A 19,662-nucleotide genomic window follows, 5' to 3' on the forward strand; every position below is an offset into this window, starting at 1 on the left:
ACAAGATGTCAAGTTTCAATTTGTTTCAAAAATATGATCGTTTACTTAATTCTGTCATTCCTTCGTGGTATTGTTAACATGACACCTTACAAATGGCATGTCAGCAGAGTTAGGCAACATACAAATATCAGCAAGTTGTCAGGGGCCCTCAGGCCATGGTGTGCATGAAGTCAAGTACATCACCAACCATGTTGTGCAACATATCATCTGCAGTCTAATGATCTCTGTCTTGCAGATCTGGGGGATCTATAAAGATCACAAAATATGTTTTTAAAAACGATGAAGTGAAATCACATAAAACAGATAATTGGCCTGGAGTCCCTGAGAGGGGGGAGACAACATCCCTGTCTTTATAGGGCAGGAGGTGAAGTTTCTTCAGTGTGTTCATCAAACGAGAACAGATATGTGTGAAAGAGGGAACTATAGGGGGAGAAAAAAAGTGTGTGAGGTGCACTTTTGTGGAAAGCGGGGCTGGTTGTAACGCTTTTCACTCCAGTGAATATTTCTCAGTCTGTTTCTGAATAGGCACATATGTCCAGGAGAAACAGTGAACAGTTCACTGACACACTGTCACAACATGGCATTGCTAAATCTAAACAGTAAAACAATGATGAAACACAAAACACTTTGAAACAATTGTAAAAGATAACGTTTTTGCCAACAGGCATTACAATTAATAAATTGTAGATATTTATAATATTCAAAGCAAGAGTTTGGTTAAAAAAAAATCAACATTTGAAGATGACTTTTCCTCTTGAGTGGTTTGCAAGTTATTCATGTTTCAAAAGTTTGGGGTTGATAAGATTTTTTTTTTTTTTTTATGTTTTTGAAAGAAGTCTCTTATGCTCACTATGATCAAGAATTGAGTAAATGACTAACATTGTGAGATATTATTACAATTGATATGTTTTCTATTTTAATATATTTAAAAAATGTAAATTAAAGCTGAATTTTCAGCATAATTACAGTCTTTAGTGTCATATCCATCAGAAATCATTCCAATATGCTGATTTGGATCTCCAAAAACATATATGTTGAAAACAGCTGTACTGCTATTTTTTTGTTTAAAATATTATTATTATTATTGACATTTTAGGGTTCTTTGACAAGTATAGTGTTCAAAAGAACAACATATATTTTCTATTGTAACATAAATGTCTTTCCTGCCACTTTTGATTAATTTAATTTATCATTACTGAATAAATGTATTACTTAAAAAACAAAAGAAAATGTTTTACTCACCCAAACTTTTGAACGGTATAAAAGTACACATAAAATTCTGCTTACAATGTAAATAATAATAAAAACGACTTTTGTTTATGTTAGAATGCAGTTCTATAAGCTCATTACTTATCTGCAGTTTCAGACAGTTTAAGATGTATATTTATACGAAAAAAATCAGCACGGTGGAAAACATTAAAGACACGTTTCTAATAGCCTATCTATCTGCATGAGTTATGACAATATTTCTAATAAGGACTAGATGGACTTTGACAGCACCAATCACTCTGACATTTATATACTTGGCCACCAGGGTGGGCAGTAGACATCTGTTAAAAAGTTACATTATCATAGAAACATTTCAAACTTTTGTTACAACACACTAAAAGGGCAGCTGGAGAGTTCTCCACATTTTTTTTACGACGATTGAATGGTAAACATGTACTGCACACATCTTGTACATTCAGAGAATGTAGATTGTTATGTTCCGATATTATGAGGTCTTTCAAAAGGCAATGCTTAGTTCTCAGCGCTACTGTTGATATTTGAAACAACGGCAGGTGTTTAAACACACTGCAGCAGATCATTGACAGTTTTAAGTGCACGAGTTGTAAATAAAGGGGAATTTGTAACAAACAGTCTGTTTGATCAACACCGTGCCTGTCATTTCAGCGTACACATGCGCATCGCCTCGGTGCAGCCCGTCCTCGCGATTGGCTCGAGCGCGTTTGTTATTGGTAGTGACGTATGTGAAGTGACGACCCTCCCGTTGTGCGGTGCCTCCGTCTGTGCGCTTCTAGAGCTACGGTCCTCGCTTCAGTGTTTATTTGGTTGTCATGGCGGAGGGACGTGGAGAGCTATTGCCTCAGCCGCCGCTTCACCTCTCCTTCCCCCCGGCCAGCAAGCGTCCGTGTTTGCGTCCCGCTCCTCGAGGACCGGGTCCAGGGCCTGGCCCGGGATTTCCGAACTCACGTTTCCGTTGCCCGGAATCTCTACTGGACTGCGCGGCGAAGGCCGTAGCGGAGAAATGGGCCTTCGAGAGGGTGGAGGAGCGCTTCGAGCGGATTCCCGAACCGGTTCAGCGCCGTATCGTGTATTGGTCGTTCCCGAGGAACGAAAGGGAAATATGTATGTATTCGTCGTTTCAGTGCCGAGTGGCGGGTGAAGAGGGTCCAGTAGTGGGCTCGAGCTCGTCTGTTGGATCTGGTACAGTCCCCGGAGGGGTTACGAACACAACGGGCAGCACAGGGACGGGGGGTACCGGAGATGGACTGCCTTTCCGCCGGGGAATCCGGCTTTTGGAAACCGGTTGTGTGGACAACGTCTTACAAGTCGGTAAGTACCGCTTTAACCGTCCAAAGCACGTTGAAAGTTAACTTACATCGGAAATATTTGTTTCACTTTCTAGTAAACGAAGTTTCTTGAGAAAAATGGAAGTGGCCTCGTTTAGAAACTGTAACGTACCAGCTTCGTTTCTACATAGAGATTTCTCACTGCTAGTAAGGGAGCATTTTAATGCCTGTCGTAGCCTAACGTTACTGCGAAAGAAACGGAGCGCACGTTTTAAAAATTAAAGGGCTTCCCTTTGGACATGTTGCAATGGCTTTTAATGGTGAATTCATTGGAATCGGTTGCTGTTCATTTAACACTTGATAAAACTCTTATGTGCATTATAACTTAAGTTACAATATGATACTAAATAGTGTTTATTTGAACAATCACAACGAGCTCTGTCGAAACGGAACATCCTTCCCAGGTCGCGAGGAAGAAAAGACTATCATGCTGGTCACAATGAATCTCTGTTGTAGCACACCGAGCTGCTATTTTGCTAATATTTCCGTCTAAAGTTGGTTTCGGAGAATTATTGGCTTTTCTCCGTGTATTTTTGGTTGCTTGACGGTTGTTGGGTCTCTTGATATAATTAAGTCCAGGGTAATCCGCTTGAATCCAAATCCCATATCTTTTGTTTATTTGCTGGTTGGTCAAGACAAAGGACGCGTATTTGCCGTAGTTAAACGAATGAAAAAACACGTGCCTAGACTTTATCTAACCCTCTGTTGTTTTATTTCGAATAACCTTTTTGAAATAATCGTTAAAATGAGTAAAAAATATACTATTCGGCTAAATATGTCGTTGGGTTGTCCTAGTAGAGGCTACAGCACAATAGCTCAAGACCCCCCCTCTCATCGGGCTAGTTCTTCTGTGTTAGCCGAATAGCAATTTTTTGGTGTGTAGAGGTGTTTTTCTAAACCATAGAAACCCGTCACGGCTTTTCAAGCTTCATTTAAACGCACTAAATCGAAAAAATTGTGAAGCAACTCGAAAAGGCTTTGGTATTTAGAACGCGAAGGCAGTTTCAATGGCTGCCCAAATGTCTATACATTTTCCTCCCCCACTCGCTTCACCTCAGTAAACATACTGTCAAAATACTAGCGTGAAAGAAAGGTTAAAGTGTTTATTTATTATTTTATTTTGTTATAAAAACGTACTGGCCTCTGTAGTATGGTTCCAAAGCACAACATGCCCAATTATGTGCTCATTTGAAGTAGTAAAATTGCACCTCACTTGTAAGGTCCAATGTGGCATTTATAATGTTTGAGGCTTAGTTAAGATCAACAAAACCATTCACAATATTAAATATTTAACTTATATAACACATACGAACAGGAAAAGCAGAAAATCAGTCATGTAGCCTACTAGACCAGCCACATTTCTCCCTATAATGTAAGCTTTCTTTTCTTGAAATAGCAGTTACAGGAAGCCCCAAATCTCCAATAATTGTAGGTGTTATGAGAGTAGTGAAAGTATACGTATAACTAATTCAATAAAGAAGCCATGATTCATTTATTCTCACAAAGATCCACTGTGTTCTTTTAAAAGGCCAATGTTAGTGGAAACGTGATAACCTAGCTGTAATGAAATAACATGGGTACTTATTTAGCAACCTTGAAAAGCTCCCTTCATGAGTAAGTGTAGCCCCTTTTTCACATTCAACGAAACTTGTTATAGGCCTAGTTATTTTGTGTTTTTAAAGTCACCATATACAAAACTATTCTCAAACGTTCCTAGACTTGGTTGTTTTTGTGACTATAGTATTTTTAAAGGCGCTGTGCCTTTGTCTCAATTTTATGTTATACAATATACATGATTTTAATAGTGTTATGTGAAGTAGTTCTAGTTTATATTTTTAATTCTGACGATAATAGGCAGATGCCTATCTGCAGATGCACTGCATTTCTAGGATTGCCTGAGTGCTGCTTAGATAATGCTTGAGTTTTTAAACATTAACCATTTAAGTGTGAATAAGCACAATCTTTTGGATTGTAAAATAAACCGATAAAGCATGCTTACCGGTAATTGCATTCTGGTTTGCTGTGTGTGTAGATTGTGTTCTTTTGCTTTTGGGTACAGAAACTAAGAACTGGACATGTTTGCATCTGATAGGCAAGATAATTGTGCCCTAAAACATGAACCGTCTAGAAAATGTCTGTGGGGGTAGTTTTTTTCACACCAATACAACTACTAGGCTAGATCCACCTGTGCATGCTTGATAAACTGTTTTTGACTCCTTAATTGCGACGCTTTCTTTTAGACCCGTTTAAAACTTTTTAAAGTCACTGCAACAAAGTATAAACCACTTTTAACGTTTATTCAGCATGTTAGCTGAAATGAAGTTAGCAAAGATTCATGCTCAAAGGCTTGCTCACTGTAAGCCAGGCTTACTCCGAAGTTTGCCAGAAAGTTCACAACATAATTTGTATTCTTTCCAGAAACCATAGCGCAAAAACACTCAAGCCTGGGGATGCGGGGGATGTTAAATTCATCGTTATCCTCTGAATGGTCAAATTTTCTGCCCCAAATATTAAGGGCCGGACGGCATGCTACAGGAAACCGATTTGATAAGAATAATTAATTCTCGTTTGTGTAATTCAACCACCCTACCCCAGCCTCTGTCTTATCCTTGTCCTTGGAGAGGAGGTTCTAGCTTTGAGTTAGGCTTGAGGATTATTGGGTCATGCTTTGTTACCCAGCTGTATAAAACTCCCCCATTCACAGAAGGAGGGGGTTATGTGTGTGTTTGGTGGGGTGGGAGGGTGGTTAAGAGTGTAGCTTTTCGCAACGGAGCACAAAGCTGTGATGTGAAACCTTTAGAAAACACTCTTCTGTGGTTAGTAGGCAAAAGTTTGGTGGGATTATGGCTAGAAGAGCCACTGAGAGGTTGTTTAGCTTTCTTAGTACTTCTGTAAAACCTAGGCAAGCATTGAATTGAGTTATGTTACTCTTCTGCCAAGTGACTCTGAAGTCTTCAGGTTGATGGAGACTTCAACTCTCCTTTTGTCATTATTAGACACAATATTCACTTTAGGAAGTGGGTCTTTGTCAGTCCTTTGGTTTTATTACACAAAACCAAAATGTTTCAGTCATCGGTTAACTTTTTTAAAGTTATTGTGGCAGACAGTTGGGAGCCAGTTTGTTTGAGTTTTGAGGATGGCCGCCATTAAGCATTAGGCTAGGCCTGTGGCTGCTTTGTGATGTCACTAGGCCTGTTTTTAGCTCTTTGTCTCCTTTGAGTGTTGCCATCATTTTGGTCTTTGTAATCGGGACACATCTCATTCAGCACCATACAAGTTCAACAAGGGACCGCTAATTCTGCTCTATCTTTCATCAGCCGTACAGACAATATTTAATCAAGGTAATTAATTCCATGCCTGCAAGTCTCAAAGAAAATCACTTAAACAAATCTCCTTTTCACACTTATTAGCACTCTTAGTTTTGAAGGACACGGCCATTAAACATCCCCCCCCCCCCTTTGTCTTTATCAAAGGAGGGAAATTAATTTGGAAATAGGGGAGAGGGTGGTTAGCCGACTTGTCAGCTAATCAGCAGCAACTGGAGCAAGGTGAAAAACAACTCGCCGCATTCCAGGACAAAAGACCTGTCAGAGACTTTGATCAGGTCCTTGTTTCCGAACACTGAGCTCAGACTTGATAAAAAAGTGACGCAGAAGAACACATATGGTTAGGTTTTTAAAAGCACGCCCATAGAAAAGCCTATGGTATATGTGTTTTTCACAGTGTGACGAGTGTTTTTATTCTCTCAGTGGATCTGGCACCCGCCCATGCTCAAAAAAATCAATTGCAACCTTGCCCTCTTTGCATTCTGCTGCAGCTTGCCCCATACCCCTCTGATTTTAGTTTATCATCAATGCACTCCTCAGACAAGGCCTTGTCTGCTTCACAGCTGTGTTTGTGGCAATCGGTTTAGTCCAGTATCTCTGCTCCTGCAAAATGGAGCTCTGATTTTGAGCCAGAGGCAAGGTTCCCGTCCATACCCTACCCATGTGCAGCTGGGCTTGCAGCGTGCACTTGTGCAAGCTCGTCTCCCTACTGCAGCTTATCTCCGTTTTATTGGAACTCAGTGAGTTGTATGCACACGCGCATTCACCCATTATACATTATTGCCCCTCACAATCTTAGTTTAAAAGTGCTGGCTGTTAAAGGTCCCTTAAGATAGCTTTACCTCTTTGATCTCTGCACACAGGCGGCTGATTATTTTGTCGATGTTTCGTCACGAAGTAGTCGTTTTAATGGAACTTTTATGCTTTTATGCTCTGGGAGGAGCGGAATATGGCTGGTGTGCCTTTAAAGCTCAGATTTACACAAGATACACATGTTTCAAAGCTTTTGGAAGTGTTGTAACCCTTTTTTACTTCATCGCTGGGAGGGACATGCCCCTTTTCTCTCTCTTTTTCCTCCCTCCTGCCTGCTTCTCTGTTTGGGTGTCATTGTCAGAGATAGAGGCTGCTGAGAGTTGCTCCTCTTTAAAGAAGGGGCCTCCAGACATGCCTAATAGGGCCTCATTTGGCTGTAATTGCCTAACAAATGTAAGAGAATTCCAGAGGAAACAAAAAGAGAGAAAGGAGAAGGCAAGTCAACCAACCGAGAACAGAGGAATGGTTTGGAGGTGAGATTGCGTAGAGGAAATGGTAGCATATTCTATGACAAGCTATGTTTAGGCAGGCAGAAAATAAAGGACGGCCCTACCTTCAATTTGCAAAGACGTGGAGGAAAATCCTTACATCTGGGGCTGTAACACTAAACGCGGAGTGCAGGAAACTCAAGCAGCACTCAGGCAGCTACCCTCCCCCATACAAGGCCTTTCATCCAGCTGAGATTTTGTGTGCGGGAGTTTTTGTGGCCAGTTCACATGGAAACTTAATTTTCTAAGTCTGGACGAGAGAGGAAGGATAATGTGTATTGGAGATGAGGTCAAATATCCTGCCAGAGGGTGGAAAGAAAGAGGCCCCAGTCAGTGGCAGTTAGCAATGTGCAAACTCCTATGCAAATGTCACATTGGAGGCTGTAGACTTTTTAAAGCCATCACTTCATATGTGTGTTTATTCTAGCCATTGCAATTCCTGTTTTTAGCTGGACTCGTTGCCAGCCACCAATCACACGGGTGTGCTGAAGGCCCCACCATTAGCACTGTGTGCTTTAAAAGGTCTCTGTGTGATTGTATTGATTCTAAAAGCCATTTTTTTCCCGTTACTTAATTCTCATATTGAATTAATCGTGTGCTATTGATGTGTACCTGTTTGTTTCAGCACCCTTTACTTTTTTTTTAGTTGGTTTCTCCCCAAATCTCATCCGTGTTTGATTCCTTGTGATCTTGTTTACTCTTTCTAGTATAGAAAAAACAGCAGATAAACATTTTAGTTATTCTCATGTAGGTCAATGCAGTGTTTCCCAACCCTGTTCCTGGAGGCACACCAACACTACACATTTTCCAACTCTTCCTAATTGATCACACCTGAATCAACTCATCAGCTCGTTAGTAGACACTCCAAGACCAGAAATATGTGGGTCAGATAAGGGAGACATCCAAAATGTGCACTGTTGGTGTGCCTCCAGGAGCAGGGTTGGGAAACATTGGGTCAATCCGGTCATTTTTTTGTCCTATCGATTATGTTTAAAAAAAGAATACAATAACAGTGCTATTTGTACGTACTATTCCTTGAATACAACTTATGTGATGGGTGTATTTTTAATATATGAACTTAAATACATTTTTGATATTTTTCTTAGTAAGTTCAGGTTGTAAAATGTTGTGGTGTGACTCACCAAAAACATCTTACTGAAATTAATAATTCATTCATATTAGATTTTTTTACTTGAAATATATTTGATATTATAAGTAACATGCAATTATTTTAATACTTTTTCTTTATGCTACCACATTTTTTATTTTTATTAAAATTTATTTAAAAATTGAATTTTTTCAGAACCTCATGAAAAGACATATTTCTTAGAACGTAACACGTTATATGTCACTGTGATCCAAGTATTGACATTTCACTGCCTTTATAATTAGATTTGTATGCAGATTGTAGAAGCCCACCTGACCGTGAATATTTATTCGGTTGCGAGTAGGGTCCATTTTTTTTTTGCATTGGGTTGACTTGTTCAAATTAATTGATACCAGATTTTTTTTTTCAGTTTTAGATCCTTGAAAACAACATAGCCTAGTAAGAGTGAGATTCTTTAAACGAAGCAGTGAGTGGACCTTAATCTGCACAGATTTCAACAATTTAGCACAGCCTGCATCCATTATTTTTGCATTTAATTATTTGTCTCAAGTGGGCCTTAGAAGGTCTGCAGGGGTCTTTGAAGGGCTGATGGGTCTTTGAGCGTAAAGCCCGAAGTATGTTAGTCCTCTACTTCAAAAGTATTCACACCACTAACTGAGCTGCCTTTTGTTCTTGCCTTCTCCCTGTACTTTCAAAAGAGGATGAGCACTTACAGTTTTCACTTTTTCCATTGTGTGGAACAGCCAAGTTATGCAAATTTGTTGCTGTCTGTCTCGCACCCCCTGAATAAACATTAATTGCCTCCGAAGCTTAAATACCTACACATCAGCAAGATAGATTGCCGTAGCTCTAACAAGTACACCATTTAAGCACATATAGGCTATATTAGTCAACATATTAGTCAACTGCAGTTGTTTAGATTCTTTAACTTAGTCTTTTTGTTTGTTTTGAGCTTTTATATAACTTGGCCTACTATATCGAAGATGTCTTGTGATTACCACACTACAAGGTCAATACATGACTCAAAAGTAAACACTGGGTAGGGCTGCACAATTTGGGGAATTGCGATTTTCTGGGTAAAATTTGCAATTTTAAAACAAACAAACAAACAAATTATAAAGAACACCAGGATGTGTTGTGCTTATTTGTAGTGCTGCACAATACAATTTTGTGTTTGTAAATGTGACTAGAAATGTATTATTATTATTACTAAATAACAATATTAGACAAACTATTTATTAAGAAGTATCACTATTGTAATAACACTATTTCATTATAAAATAAAAAAGTTAGGCCTATTTAATAATATTACTAATAGTTTTATTTTATGGAAAACTGCAGGGTGGCCTGTTAACATGCAGGGAGCCTATAGCTATAAATCATTAGAAAGATATAAGATATTATTATATTATACAAAATCTGTGACTTTTTTATTAGTTTTTTTGTCAGGAATCAGGATGTATGCAAAATGTCATTGATATGAAATATGAGAGCATCTTACAGAGTATTATTATTTTCTATTTTGACCCCAAATAGGGTGGTGTTAGCATTGTTGAGTGCTAAACCCTCATGTAATGTATATTTCATTAATACTGAAGTTGGAGGGTGCCCTTGTGCAAAAAGTCCAAATATGCCTTTCAGAAGTAAAATTACGCATGTTGTTCCTGGAAATCCCTTACATGGATAAAGGCATCCGGCTATTGCTGTAGCTGAATAAATAGAAGATAGAAACGCTTTGAATAATGAAACATGAAGACAATAAACACACGACTGCGACAATATATGGTTTATCGGTATCAGTTTTTTAAACATTAGAATGAATAACTAACATGAACTAACCATGAACAATACTTTTGTTACTGTATTTGTTTGTATCTTTATTAACGTCAGTTAATAAAAATAGCTACAGCTGTTCATAGTTAGTTCATGTTACTTCACAGTGTATAAACTAGATAATTTTAACAAATACACTACTACTTTTGATTTGAATAATGTATTAAATGTTGAAATGTTCATGTTAACTATTGAAACCTTATAGTAAAGTGTTACCGGTTTATGTTCTTCAAGCCATCTCTGGTATTTTTATAAAAACAACAAAGTATATTTAAAATGCGTAGCATTTATCACAGTATTGAATGCTATAAAAATATATTTTCTGCTCAATCTATGATAAGGAAATGTATCAGATCACAAAATGACAAAGTTATTGGACTAAAACATTATTATTAAGTTTTTTTAGTTTTTTATTACCCTTTGTTTGACAACAGATTTATAAATGCTTCTCATTAGAAGTTTGAGAAGAAGTTTGACACATGTTCGTTTTTCAAATGCACGTTACGTGACCCAAACAAAGAGTGTTGCAGTGATGGAGCAACATTTTACTGCAAAACGATCGAGTCGCTCTGATCACAGTGATGAGCTTCATCAAAAACATGCTGTGCATATATTTAATTAAAAATCACAGCTTTTGCGATTTCATAATTGCACTAAGCCAAATTGCGATTTCTGTTTTATTTTGATTAATTTTGCAGCCCTAACTCTGGGATATTGTATCTTTGGTCATAATCTCTCTAGACTTTAAAGTTGTTTCATGACTCAAAGCTTTGACCTCTCTTTGACTTACAAAGTACCATGACTTTGCATATCTTGTGGAAAACATGACTCTTGTTCTTGCGTTTCCCTAGCATATCACCTCTGAAACATCCTGCCTCCCCCTCAAGTAACCAAAGTGAATAGTGCACGGCTGATACGAGCTTGTTAACAGTAAGAAAGAAAACAAAACATGCAAGGAAGCACATCAGAGAGAGTGCAGGGTTTCACAAGAACATCTTCTGCCACCTAAAGATCAACGCTGGCGTTTAGCACAATATGTTCTCCGTCATGTGATCGGGGTGGAAGAAATGGCATGTTCGTGCAGTTGCAGATGGCCGCACTCTCTATTATGCTTCATTAGCATCAAGTATTTCCATCCCCATTCTCTGTCAATCATTACTCGCATATGAGCGGCATAAAAATTTGGCTACTGAATAATACAAGGACTAGTCATTAGCCAGCCTTATATTTGTACACCCATCTTGCAGACAGGACCACCTCTTTTTTTCAGCATTAAAAAGATATTCTTGATGAAATATTGATAGCTCCTTTTTCAAAGCTGGGTTTGGAGGAAGGCGTCACATGCTGATCTTAGTGCCCTGGTAGGTGCGCACAATATAAATATCAATGGCTTTCTCCCCCTCTCCCTGCCTACTGGCTTCTTTTTCAATATAGCCTAATGACAGGCCTCTGTTTCCCTGCAGTGGCTGTGCTGATATGGCCCATTAGGCACCGGTTTCTCGCAGGCAGCTGAGTGAACAGATGACTGCAGGAAAATGGTTGGAGGAGAGAGGGGGAAACGGCAGAACTAAAAGGCAAATATGAAAGGCAGAGTAAATAACCAACCTGTCATCCCCTGCTCCCCACCTCCCCAGCCGCCCTCCTCTGGAGGGCAAGAGAGACACGTGAAAGAGCGAGAGAGAAAAAAGAAGCATCTCATTAGTCTTCCAGCTCTCCCTGACTCTGGGACTGACAGTGAACACGTCAGTGCAGCAGCAGACATGCAAACATGCAGTGAGGGGGCTACCCCATCCCCTCCCATCCTCTCGTACTCCAAACATGATTAATGTGCGCAACAGCCGTGGGGCTTTATGTCTGGACCGCTCCTTCTCACAACGCACGTTCTTCAGACTTCCAGCCCTCCACATCCTTCCCGGGATGCCTGCATCCTAGTTCCTTGCCAGACTTGCAGAAGCGTTCTTGAAATGTAGTTCGCTGTGTCCTCCGCAACCAGTGCTGTGGGACCCAAAACTTTTGACTTCTGCACTGTTCAGCAGAAATAACCGTTCAGATCATTGGTTTTGGTCTCTCGTAATACCCAATAGTAAGCTACGACTCCGGTGCAAGAATCAATTGATGGGCTCCTTACATATTGAACGTAAATGCCAGAGCGAATCAAGCTCCGTAATGCACGTAGTGTGTGGGCAACCTGCGGTTTCCAGGTCATAATTCAAACACCTGACTTTGCCGAGGCCCAATGCAAAAGTCATGTGCTGGAAAGAAAACAATGCGATGAATAGGCTTGGCTCTTGTATAGGCAGAGGGGGGAGAATATGTGCTCTTCAATGGGGGATTGTGGTACTTGTCATGGTGTAACAGGATCAGCGTGCCCTCCACCCTAGAGCGCAGAGGGCAGCCATTGTTATGCTGCAGGAGAATGGCAGCGGGGGCCGCCGACCCGGGCTGAGCTTGTCTTGTGGGGGTGATGTCCTCCGAGCCCTACACCAGAGACAAACGCAGAGGACACTTCTCTTGCTATTATCAAAGGTCACTGGGGAAGACAAATAAAACTTATCAGAGATTAAGAGAAGTGCAGGGAGTAAAGATTTTGATTGTAACATTCATTTTTATCATGTTTGTCATCCTTGAGTAATGCACTTTGCAAGGGCATCCGTGATACCCCTTCAGATAAACATGTCCGTCAGTACACCACGGTCAATGCTTAAGCATCTCGAAAGCAACTTCTCAGCCATCTTTTGATTTTTAAATTCATTTTTTTCCTAGTATAATTTCTCCTCAGAAGGAAGGAACACTAAGCACTTTTTGTGCTGTGGCAGCAGAATAAGGCAGGCGGCGTCAGAAAGTGTAAATCAGCGTTGAAAGCGCACAGCCTTATCTACTGGATAAAACCAGCCTACAACAATGGCATTAAAGCACAACTCATGAAAGCTGCAATTAAACACTATCTGATCTGATTCTGTTCGAATGACATTTTTTCCCCCCCCCTTCTACTTCTTTCTGTATAATGAATGCCCTCCACTTTGGTTGAAAGACACGGAACCGTCAGTATAATTGGGAAGTAATCCTGAACCGGACAGAATTTCGTAGTTGCAGCCGAGCAAAGAGTTGAAAGCAGTGTGTAGACCATGGTGTTTAACCCGCCAGTGGTAAAGTTCAAAAACCCGTGACCAAGAGTCATTTCTTATTTTTTTGTCCATGTCTTTAATTTGAAATTTGAGTCTCTTAAGCATCCACTGTGGGGGAAAACAACAACCGTACATTGGAGAAAAACAAAAACAAACAAAAAATAATTTAGAGAGAAGTATTTTTTTTTAAATTTGAATGAGCCCCCCAGTGGCTGGTCCCAGTATAGGTCATAAAGCCTGCCTCCCCATGAAGTCAAATGAACACGGTGGAAACTAGCCTAAACAATCAAATTACACTTCAAATTAATTTTTTCCAAAGATGTTTTCTGTAATTGTAGGTAGTTTTTTTTCATGCTGATGTAAATTTAGGTGTTCGTTCTTTAAAATAAGTTTGGTCTTAGTTAACTATTTGCTATAAAAATGGGAATGTGACGTCATGATTGACAGCTGTGATTAACAGCTTCTCTAAACGAAGTACTCATTTAGGCACCAACATACTTTTTGGGGGGATTTACGGGAGAAGATTGGAGCTCCAGCTTTAATTTCTACATGTCCATAACTGTTTATTTCACACAGACATAATGAGTTGTAAAGCGCTTTGGGTGTACAGTTGTATATGAAAAGCGCTAGCTATATAAATGCCTTCATTCATTCATTCATAATAAAGTATAAATTTATAATGCAATGCTAATCGACATCGCCTTTATTACTGTAGTAGAATACTATAAAATGATATATTGTCTGTCTCATTCTATGAGAAACCACATCTCACAAAAGGAAATTTCAAACACTCAGCTGACGATATGAAGTGAGTAAAAGCATGTTATTAAATGTCTTTTGTCCGACAACAAGTTTACGCTCTGCATTACAAGTTTGGGAAGATTTCTAATGCATGTCTTTTTCAAATGCACGATTGCACGTTATAAGTGACTCGCAGTGCTTTCAGAGATGGAGCAGCATTTACTACTGATCACTGAGACGCTCTTCACTAACACGCTATGCATATATTTATTCAATAAAAAATCGGAGCCTTTGCGATTTCATAATCACACTAAGCCAAATTTTGGTTTAATTTTGATTACCGGTAATCGTGCAGCCGTATTATTCTGCACCACTTTTATTATAAACACTTTTCTGAAGCATAAACTCTAAATGATATAATGACGCTAATACTAGCGGCTCTTTATTTGCGAATCATTTGTTTGCTCTCACCTTCCCTCGTGTTGACTTAAGATATTGACATTGAGCCGGTGGTGCAGCATTACCTTCTTTATAAAACTATTACCATTCTAAAGATATTACAGAGTAATGGATTTGTCTTGCAGTATTTTGAGCTAGCCAATCTGGGCCTGTATTGAAGCACCCGGTGCACAATTTGTTTTCATCAGCAGTAAATGGTGGATCATTGTAGCCGTGACGGGAAAGCACAAAGACCAGCTAATGAAAGGCAATGGCTGTGGCCTCGGTCTCATCACCACTCGCTGCGCTCATGGATGAAAACAGGTGTCCTCTTGGGGCTGAGGTTTCATTTAAAGAGGGATTTTAAAGGAATATTCATGACAGCTATCTTTATTTGGGTGGGTGAAGGGAGGAAAAGAAGTGGGGGAAGAGAGAAAACGTCAGTGGGGTAAATCAACCAGTGATTGAAGAGGCCTGTCTGGGATAATTCAGTTTGATTGGACTCTCGGTCTCTCATTACCATTCCAGTTTCAACAGGGAGACGCCCCTCAGTCACCACTCCACCATGCTCATCTCTTTCTGAGGATGACATTGCCTTAGTGCAGGCGCTGAAATGAGCAGGAGGCCTGGAGTACATGGTTCAGCATTACTATTCTGCTGTGCACAACATTGAGTCCACTTATAACACCTCAGACTTGTTTATTTTGTCACAGATTGGAAACTTGTACTCTTGTTGTGATGAAAAGCATCAGTTATTAGAGGCTATTTACACAGTTTTGGTTGAGTCATAGTGTCCAAGATCCTGAAAATCTTAGGCACAAACACAGATTAAAAAACCTTGTGTTTTAGCCTAGACAATACAGGGAGTCATAGCATTTTAAGGTTTGGTGTTTAGGCTACTTCTATTGCATTGAGGAACCTGGTTTCAATATGCTGCCTGCACAGGAAGTCAAGCTCATAATGCTTGTTCATGTACTAACAACTATTTCCTTTGTGGCATCTTTGTGACTTGAGACCACATCATCTTCACCTGTGTCATAGTTTCATACAATCTGGCCTCTTTTTGTTCCATGTACCCGCTGTGAACGCTGTATAGAGACCCCATTTCGCACCTGGCATGTTTGTTGTCACCATTTGCAAAATCTAACCTGTCAATGCAAATGGTGCAATGGTACTACCGGTAGCTTGCATTGTCCTTTTAGATGGCAAAGCTAATTCTGCTGTGTTTGGTAAACCGAGGAGGTTACTGCTATACTTGATTACAAAAGCCCAGTGCTGGGAACTCCCTAAGGGTGAACAGCCATTGGACCATGTCAACGGGACCCTTCAATTGTTCATTCCTACCCTCCACCTCTAGGCACTTTTAATCAATAAAAAAAGTATACCGATGCAGATCTTGTATTGCTGGCATAAAAGGGTGATTTATCTTAGCTTGTAGCCCCCTTTAAGTGCTAAAATACCTTTATGGTTACATCATTTACCCAGGATGCTGCAGGCTTTGAATACTGTCAAATCAAAACCAGCTTGAGTCGAAATAGTGATCCCTCATTCTATTCTATTCCTTATTCCTTTTGTGTAATTCCTGCTTTATTTCACCATGTTTCAGCATGGCTGGAGTTGAAGGGGTTTCCCTCCTCTCCCTCGGGTACCGCAAGTCTCTCGGAGTTCAGCCCAATTCGAATAGTGTGTGCATGTGTCATAAACACGCCCTGACTTTGATGTCGATAGATCGCCACAATGGACGGCTGCCTCTCAATTCCCCCAGTTGTAAACCTAGAAGCCCCTTTGTGCAACATACTGTCTTTTGGTTGAACTTCAAAGCGTGCAGTTTGCTTCAGTCATGGAATAATGTATTCCAATGTGCTGTCCAGATGAATGTGATGCAGAGACCCATGTGTGCACCTGCATATAGATGTCATTCTTTAATACAGTATGCTTTATTTCAATGCAGGAACTGAAGAGTACTTCTCAGGCTGTTCCAAGCAAGTCTTATAATCTTTAGCACCTAAACCTGCTCTTTCTTTTTCCTCAAAATAGATCTATTTTGAGGAAATAGAAAGAGCAGAGTTAGTTTGAAATCAATCGGAAATGCATATTCTCTGATTCATCGTAACTCTAGTGTGTAGGTGCCCTTGTGCTAAAGATTATAAGACTTGCTAGAATTTGCATTCTAGGAATGCACAATACATTAGTACCATATTGAACATTGGCCAGTATTTAATTTTGCATGCTCATTCTCTCTATTTTTTTATTTTCTTAAAATGGATAGCCATTTTTCAGATTGTACATTATATTATATGTGATGCCTTAATTCACTTGTAGCATTTAAAATGATTAAATGTAGTTTTTTTTTTTTTTTTTTTTTTTTTTTTTTTTTTACAAAATAATATAAAACTTTAATATTGGCCATTTATCATTTATAGCTTTGCTTATCTTTGACTTCAGTTGATTGAGGAAGTGGTATTTGTTCACTTTCTGTATTGAATTAAATATTTTTTTGTTGCTTTTGAGGTTAACTTATAAATATTTTAAGGCAGTATTCAATTAAATTCAAATTTATTTGTATAGCGCTTTTCACAATACATATTGTTTCAAAGCAGCTTTACAGAAAATGCATTTTACAAATGTACACAAAAATACAGTTAGTTAATCATGTATAAATTTAGGGCATAACATATCGCCGGCGTAATAAGTTTTAATTTATTATTTTCTTATCATTAATAATCCACACATGTAATTCATATATTATTATTTTTAACTTTCAAATAGTTAAATACAATATTTAAATAGTTCCAACTTTTTTGCTATAGATAACAAAAAAAAATGGTATTGAGACCTGTGATATTTACTGGTACTGAAATGTTGATATTGTGTAACACTAGTGCAATCCTATCTCATGTGTTCCTATCCATCAAGTGCTCCATCATACCTTGCTGTTCCAGTGTGTAGGCACAGTTAGTACCATTACCAGTATCCATCCATGAGACCTTGCTCATATGCTCAAAATATTTGTCTCCTCTCTTCACTGTGAAATGTTATTTGGATTTTGCTCCGTCTGTGCTGATTAGACAGAAAAGCCCCCCTTTCTCTCATCCTTCCATTAATATTTCTTTTCCAAGCCTCCTTCCTTGCATTATTAACAAGCCCTTCCCCAATTAAGATGGATGAGACTGCTCTTGAGGGTATTTGTTCAGGTAAGATCTCTGATTAGCATATCTGATGGATCTGCCTTCATGCGCTGATTAAAACCATCCTCTTTCCCCGGGGCAACTTTAAAGAAAGAAATGCACAAACGAGGACCCTCACACATGCTGCTAATACAAACCACAACAGACCATGGTACAGTGATGGTTTCATTGCCTGTGTCCCTGCTAGGCCCGCCCCATACTGTCTCCTTATTACTTTAAGTTTCCTTCAAAGGACAAAACCGGCTTGTCATGCATTCCCTTTATTGTTAGGGCATGAATAACAGGATTAGCCCTAACAGAATTTACAAAGAACATTGCTAAAAGAATCTAAGGTAAGGAATAGTCAAGAGGAGCTGTGCTTGCTCAAATTTGTAAATGTAGCTGATTAACTAAAGCAAGCACTTACAATAAAAATATATAGGCTTTCTGTTTGAAACATTGAAGCCTAGTCTCAAGGACACGAAAAAGCAGACCAACAAAGAATCATGCCTGTGACCCTTAGGTACAGAGTCCAACTGGTGTCATGGTCAGAACTCATGTGCTGTCCGCATAATACAAGCAAGATCAAGAGTAATAGGCTGTGTTGAACATCCTAGCTACAGCACAGATGGAACTTTGCTAGTACGTCAAACACAATGGAGTGGAGCATGTTGTGGTGGAGTGCGGAGTTTGTTTGCATCAATACAAGGCTTTTTGCTTTTTTATATTGTTTTTAGTGTTTCAGGCTGTAGTTATGCACATTTTGTAGACCACTCGCACCTAGATTTCCTGAGCACACTGGTCTAGTCTCTATCAGGACTGCGGCAGTCGGGAAAATCTAGGGAGCTGCCCTAGGTTGTGAGGCCGTGTAGTCTACTTGCATCCAAGGTCAGTGAAACCCTGATGAAGAGGGGGCCGAGAGGAACCTTGTGCTTGCTCTCCGGCACCTGTTCCCAGTTTTGGGAGACAGACTGCACCAGTGTCTGCTGCAGCCAGCTTGGCAGGATCATCAGTAATACTCTATTTTTGTCTTATTCTGCAGCTACGATGGGAAGTGCTTGGATGGGCTTATTTTTGTGCATCTGGATCAGCACTTGGGAGAGGGAAAGCTGTAGCATCGCTTGTTGTACTGGTTTGTTGAAGAATATCGATTGTTGACACTGGTGTCATGTGCTTAAATTTTCTTGATATAGTCAAATATTTGCTGATGTTTCCGTATGAAGTCCTGGCGTGTGGAGGAAGAGCTCCTCACATGTTCCTTCACTGCCTAATCAGGGAAAATATGTTCCTATCAGAGATAAACTATAGCCTATATGGTTGTATTAGGGATGCCCAATAGATACGAAATGCAGTTTATAACTTATGGCCAATAACTGATCAATTATTATGCATAATTAATCCATGCATGTTTAAAAAATGTTTTTTTTTTTTTTTTTAATGCAATCAAAATGTCAGAACTCTATTACGGCGAAATGAAATCTCTAGTGACATATGCTGAATATTTAGTTCACTTAAACCCGCCCCTTTCGTACCTCAACCTCAAGCTTGCAATCAGATCTGCCTAGAGCTATCCAATCAACAACTGATGGTTAGAACCGAGTCCCCGAGTACATTTTTTTTTTTTCTGTTTTGATCATTTTTCAGGGTTGTATATCACAATGCGTAAGCAAATTTCTGCCGCTGCTTCCGTTACTGTTCCTTAGGCTCCTGATATTATTTGATTCAGGCACTGTGGCTCTTTCTCTAGAGAGTCTCAATGGACCTCTATCCACTGTCCGATAATAGAACTGCCGTCACCCCTGGAAGAGACTTAAGGCCTGGTTCCTACATCTCCTCCCTCAGCTCCCTACTCTCGCTCTTTTTTTTCTTTCTTCTGCTTCTCTTTACTCCCTCCTCTATTGTAATACTGGAGTTTGGCTCTGTGCCCAGTTTTCTCCATTGATGTCTTCCTCCCTCCCCCTCTCGCTGTCCCTTCGTCTCAGTGAAGTCCACACACTCCACTCTTTGTGGCTGCGGTAAAGGAGGCAGCGTGCCCGTGGAATTCATGTAA

General features: G+C 39.6%; 1 protein-coding gene across 1 annotated transcript in view; it reads left to right on the forward strand.

Moving 5' to 3' along the window:
• Positions 1–1,922: 1,922 nt before the first annotated feature.
• The window catches only part of zswim5 (zinc finger, SWIM-type containing 5), a 43,310-nt gene continuing 25,570 nt past the window's right edge, over positions 1,923–19,662 (forward strand). Inside the window, exon 1 of the mRNA XM_079613276.1 lies at positions 1,923–2,556. Coding sequence (XP_079469402.1) covers positions 2,058–2,556 — 499 coding nt within the window. The 5' untranslated portion in view covers positions 1,923–2,057. The remainder of the gene's footprint in view (positions 2,557–19,662) is intronic.

The sequence above is a fragment of the Phoxinus phoxinus genome (assembly GCF_949152265.1).
Source record: "Phoxinus phoxinus genome assembly, chromosome: 5".
Lineage (NCBI taxonomy): Eukaryota > Metazoa > Chordata > Actinopteri > Cypriniformes > Leuciscidae > Phoxinus > Phoxinus phoxinus.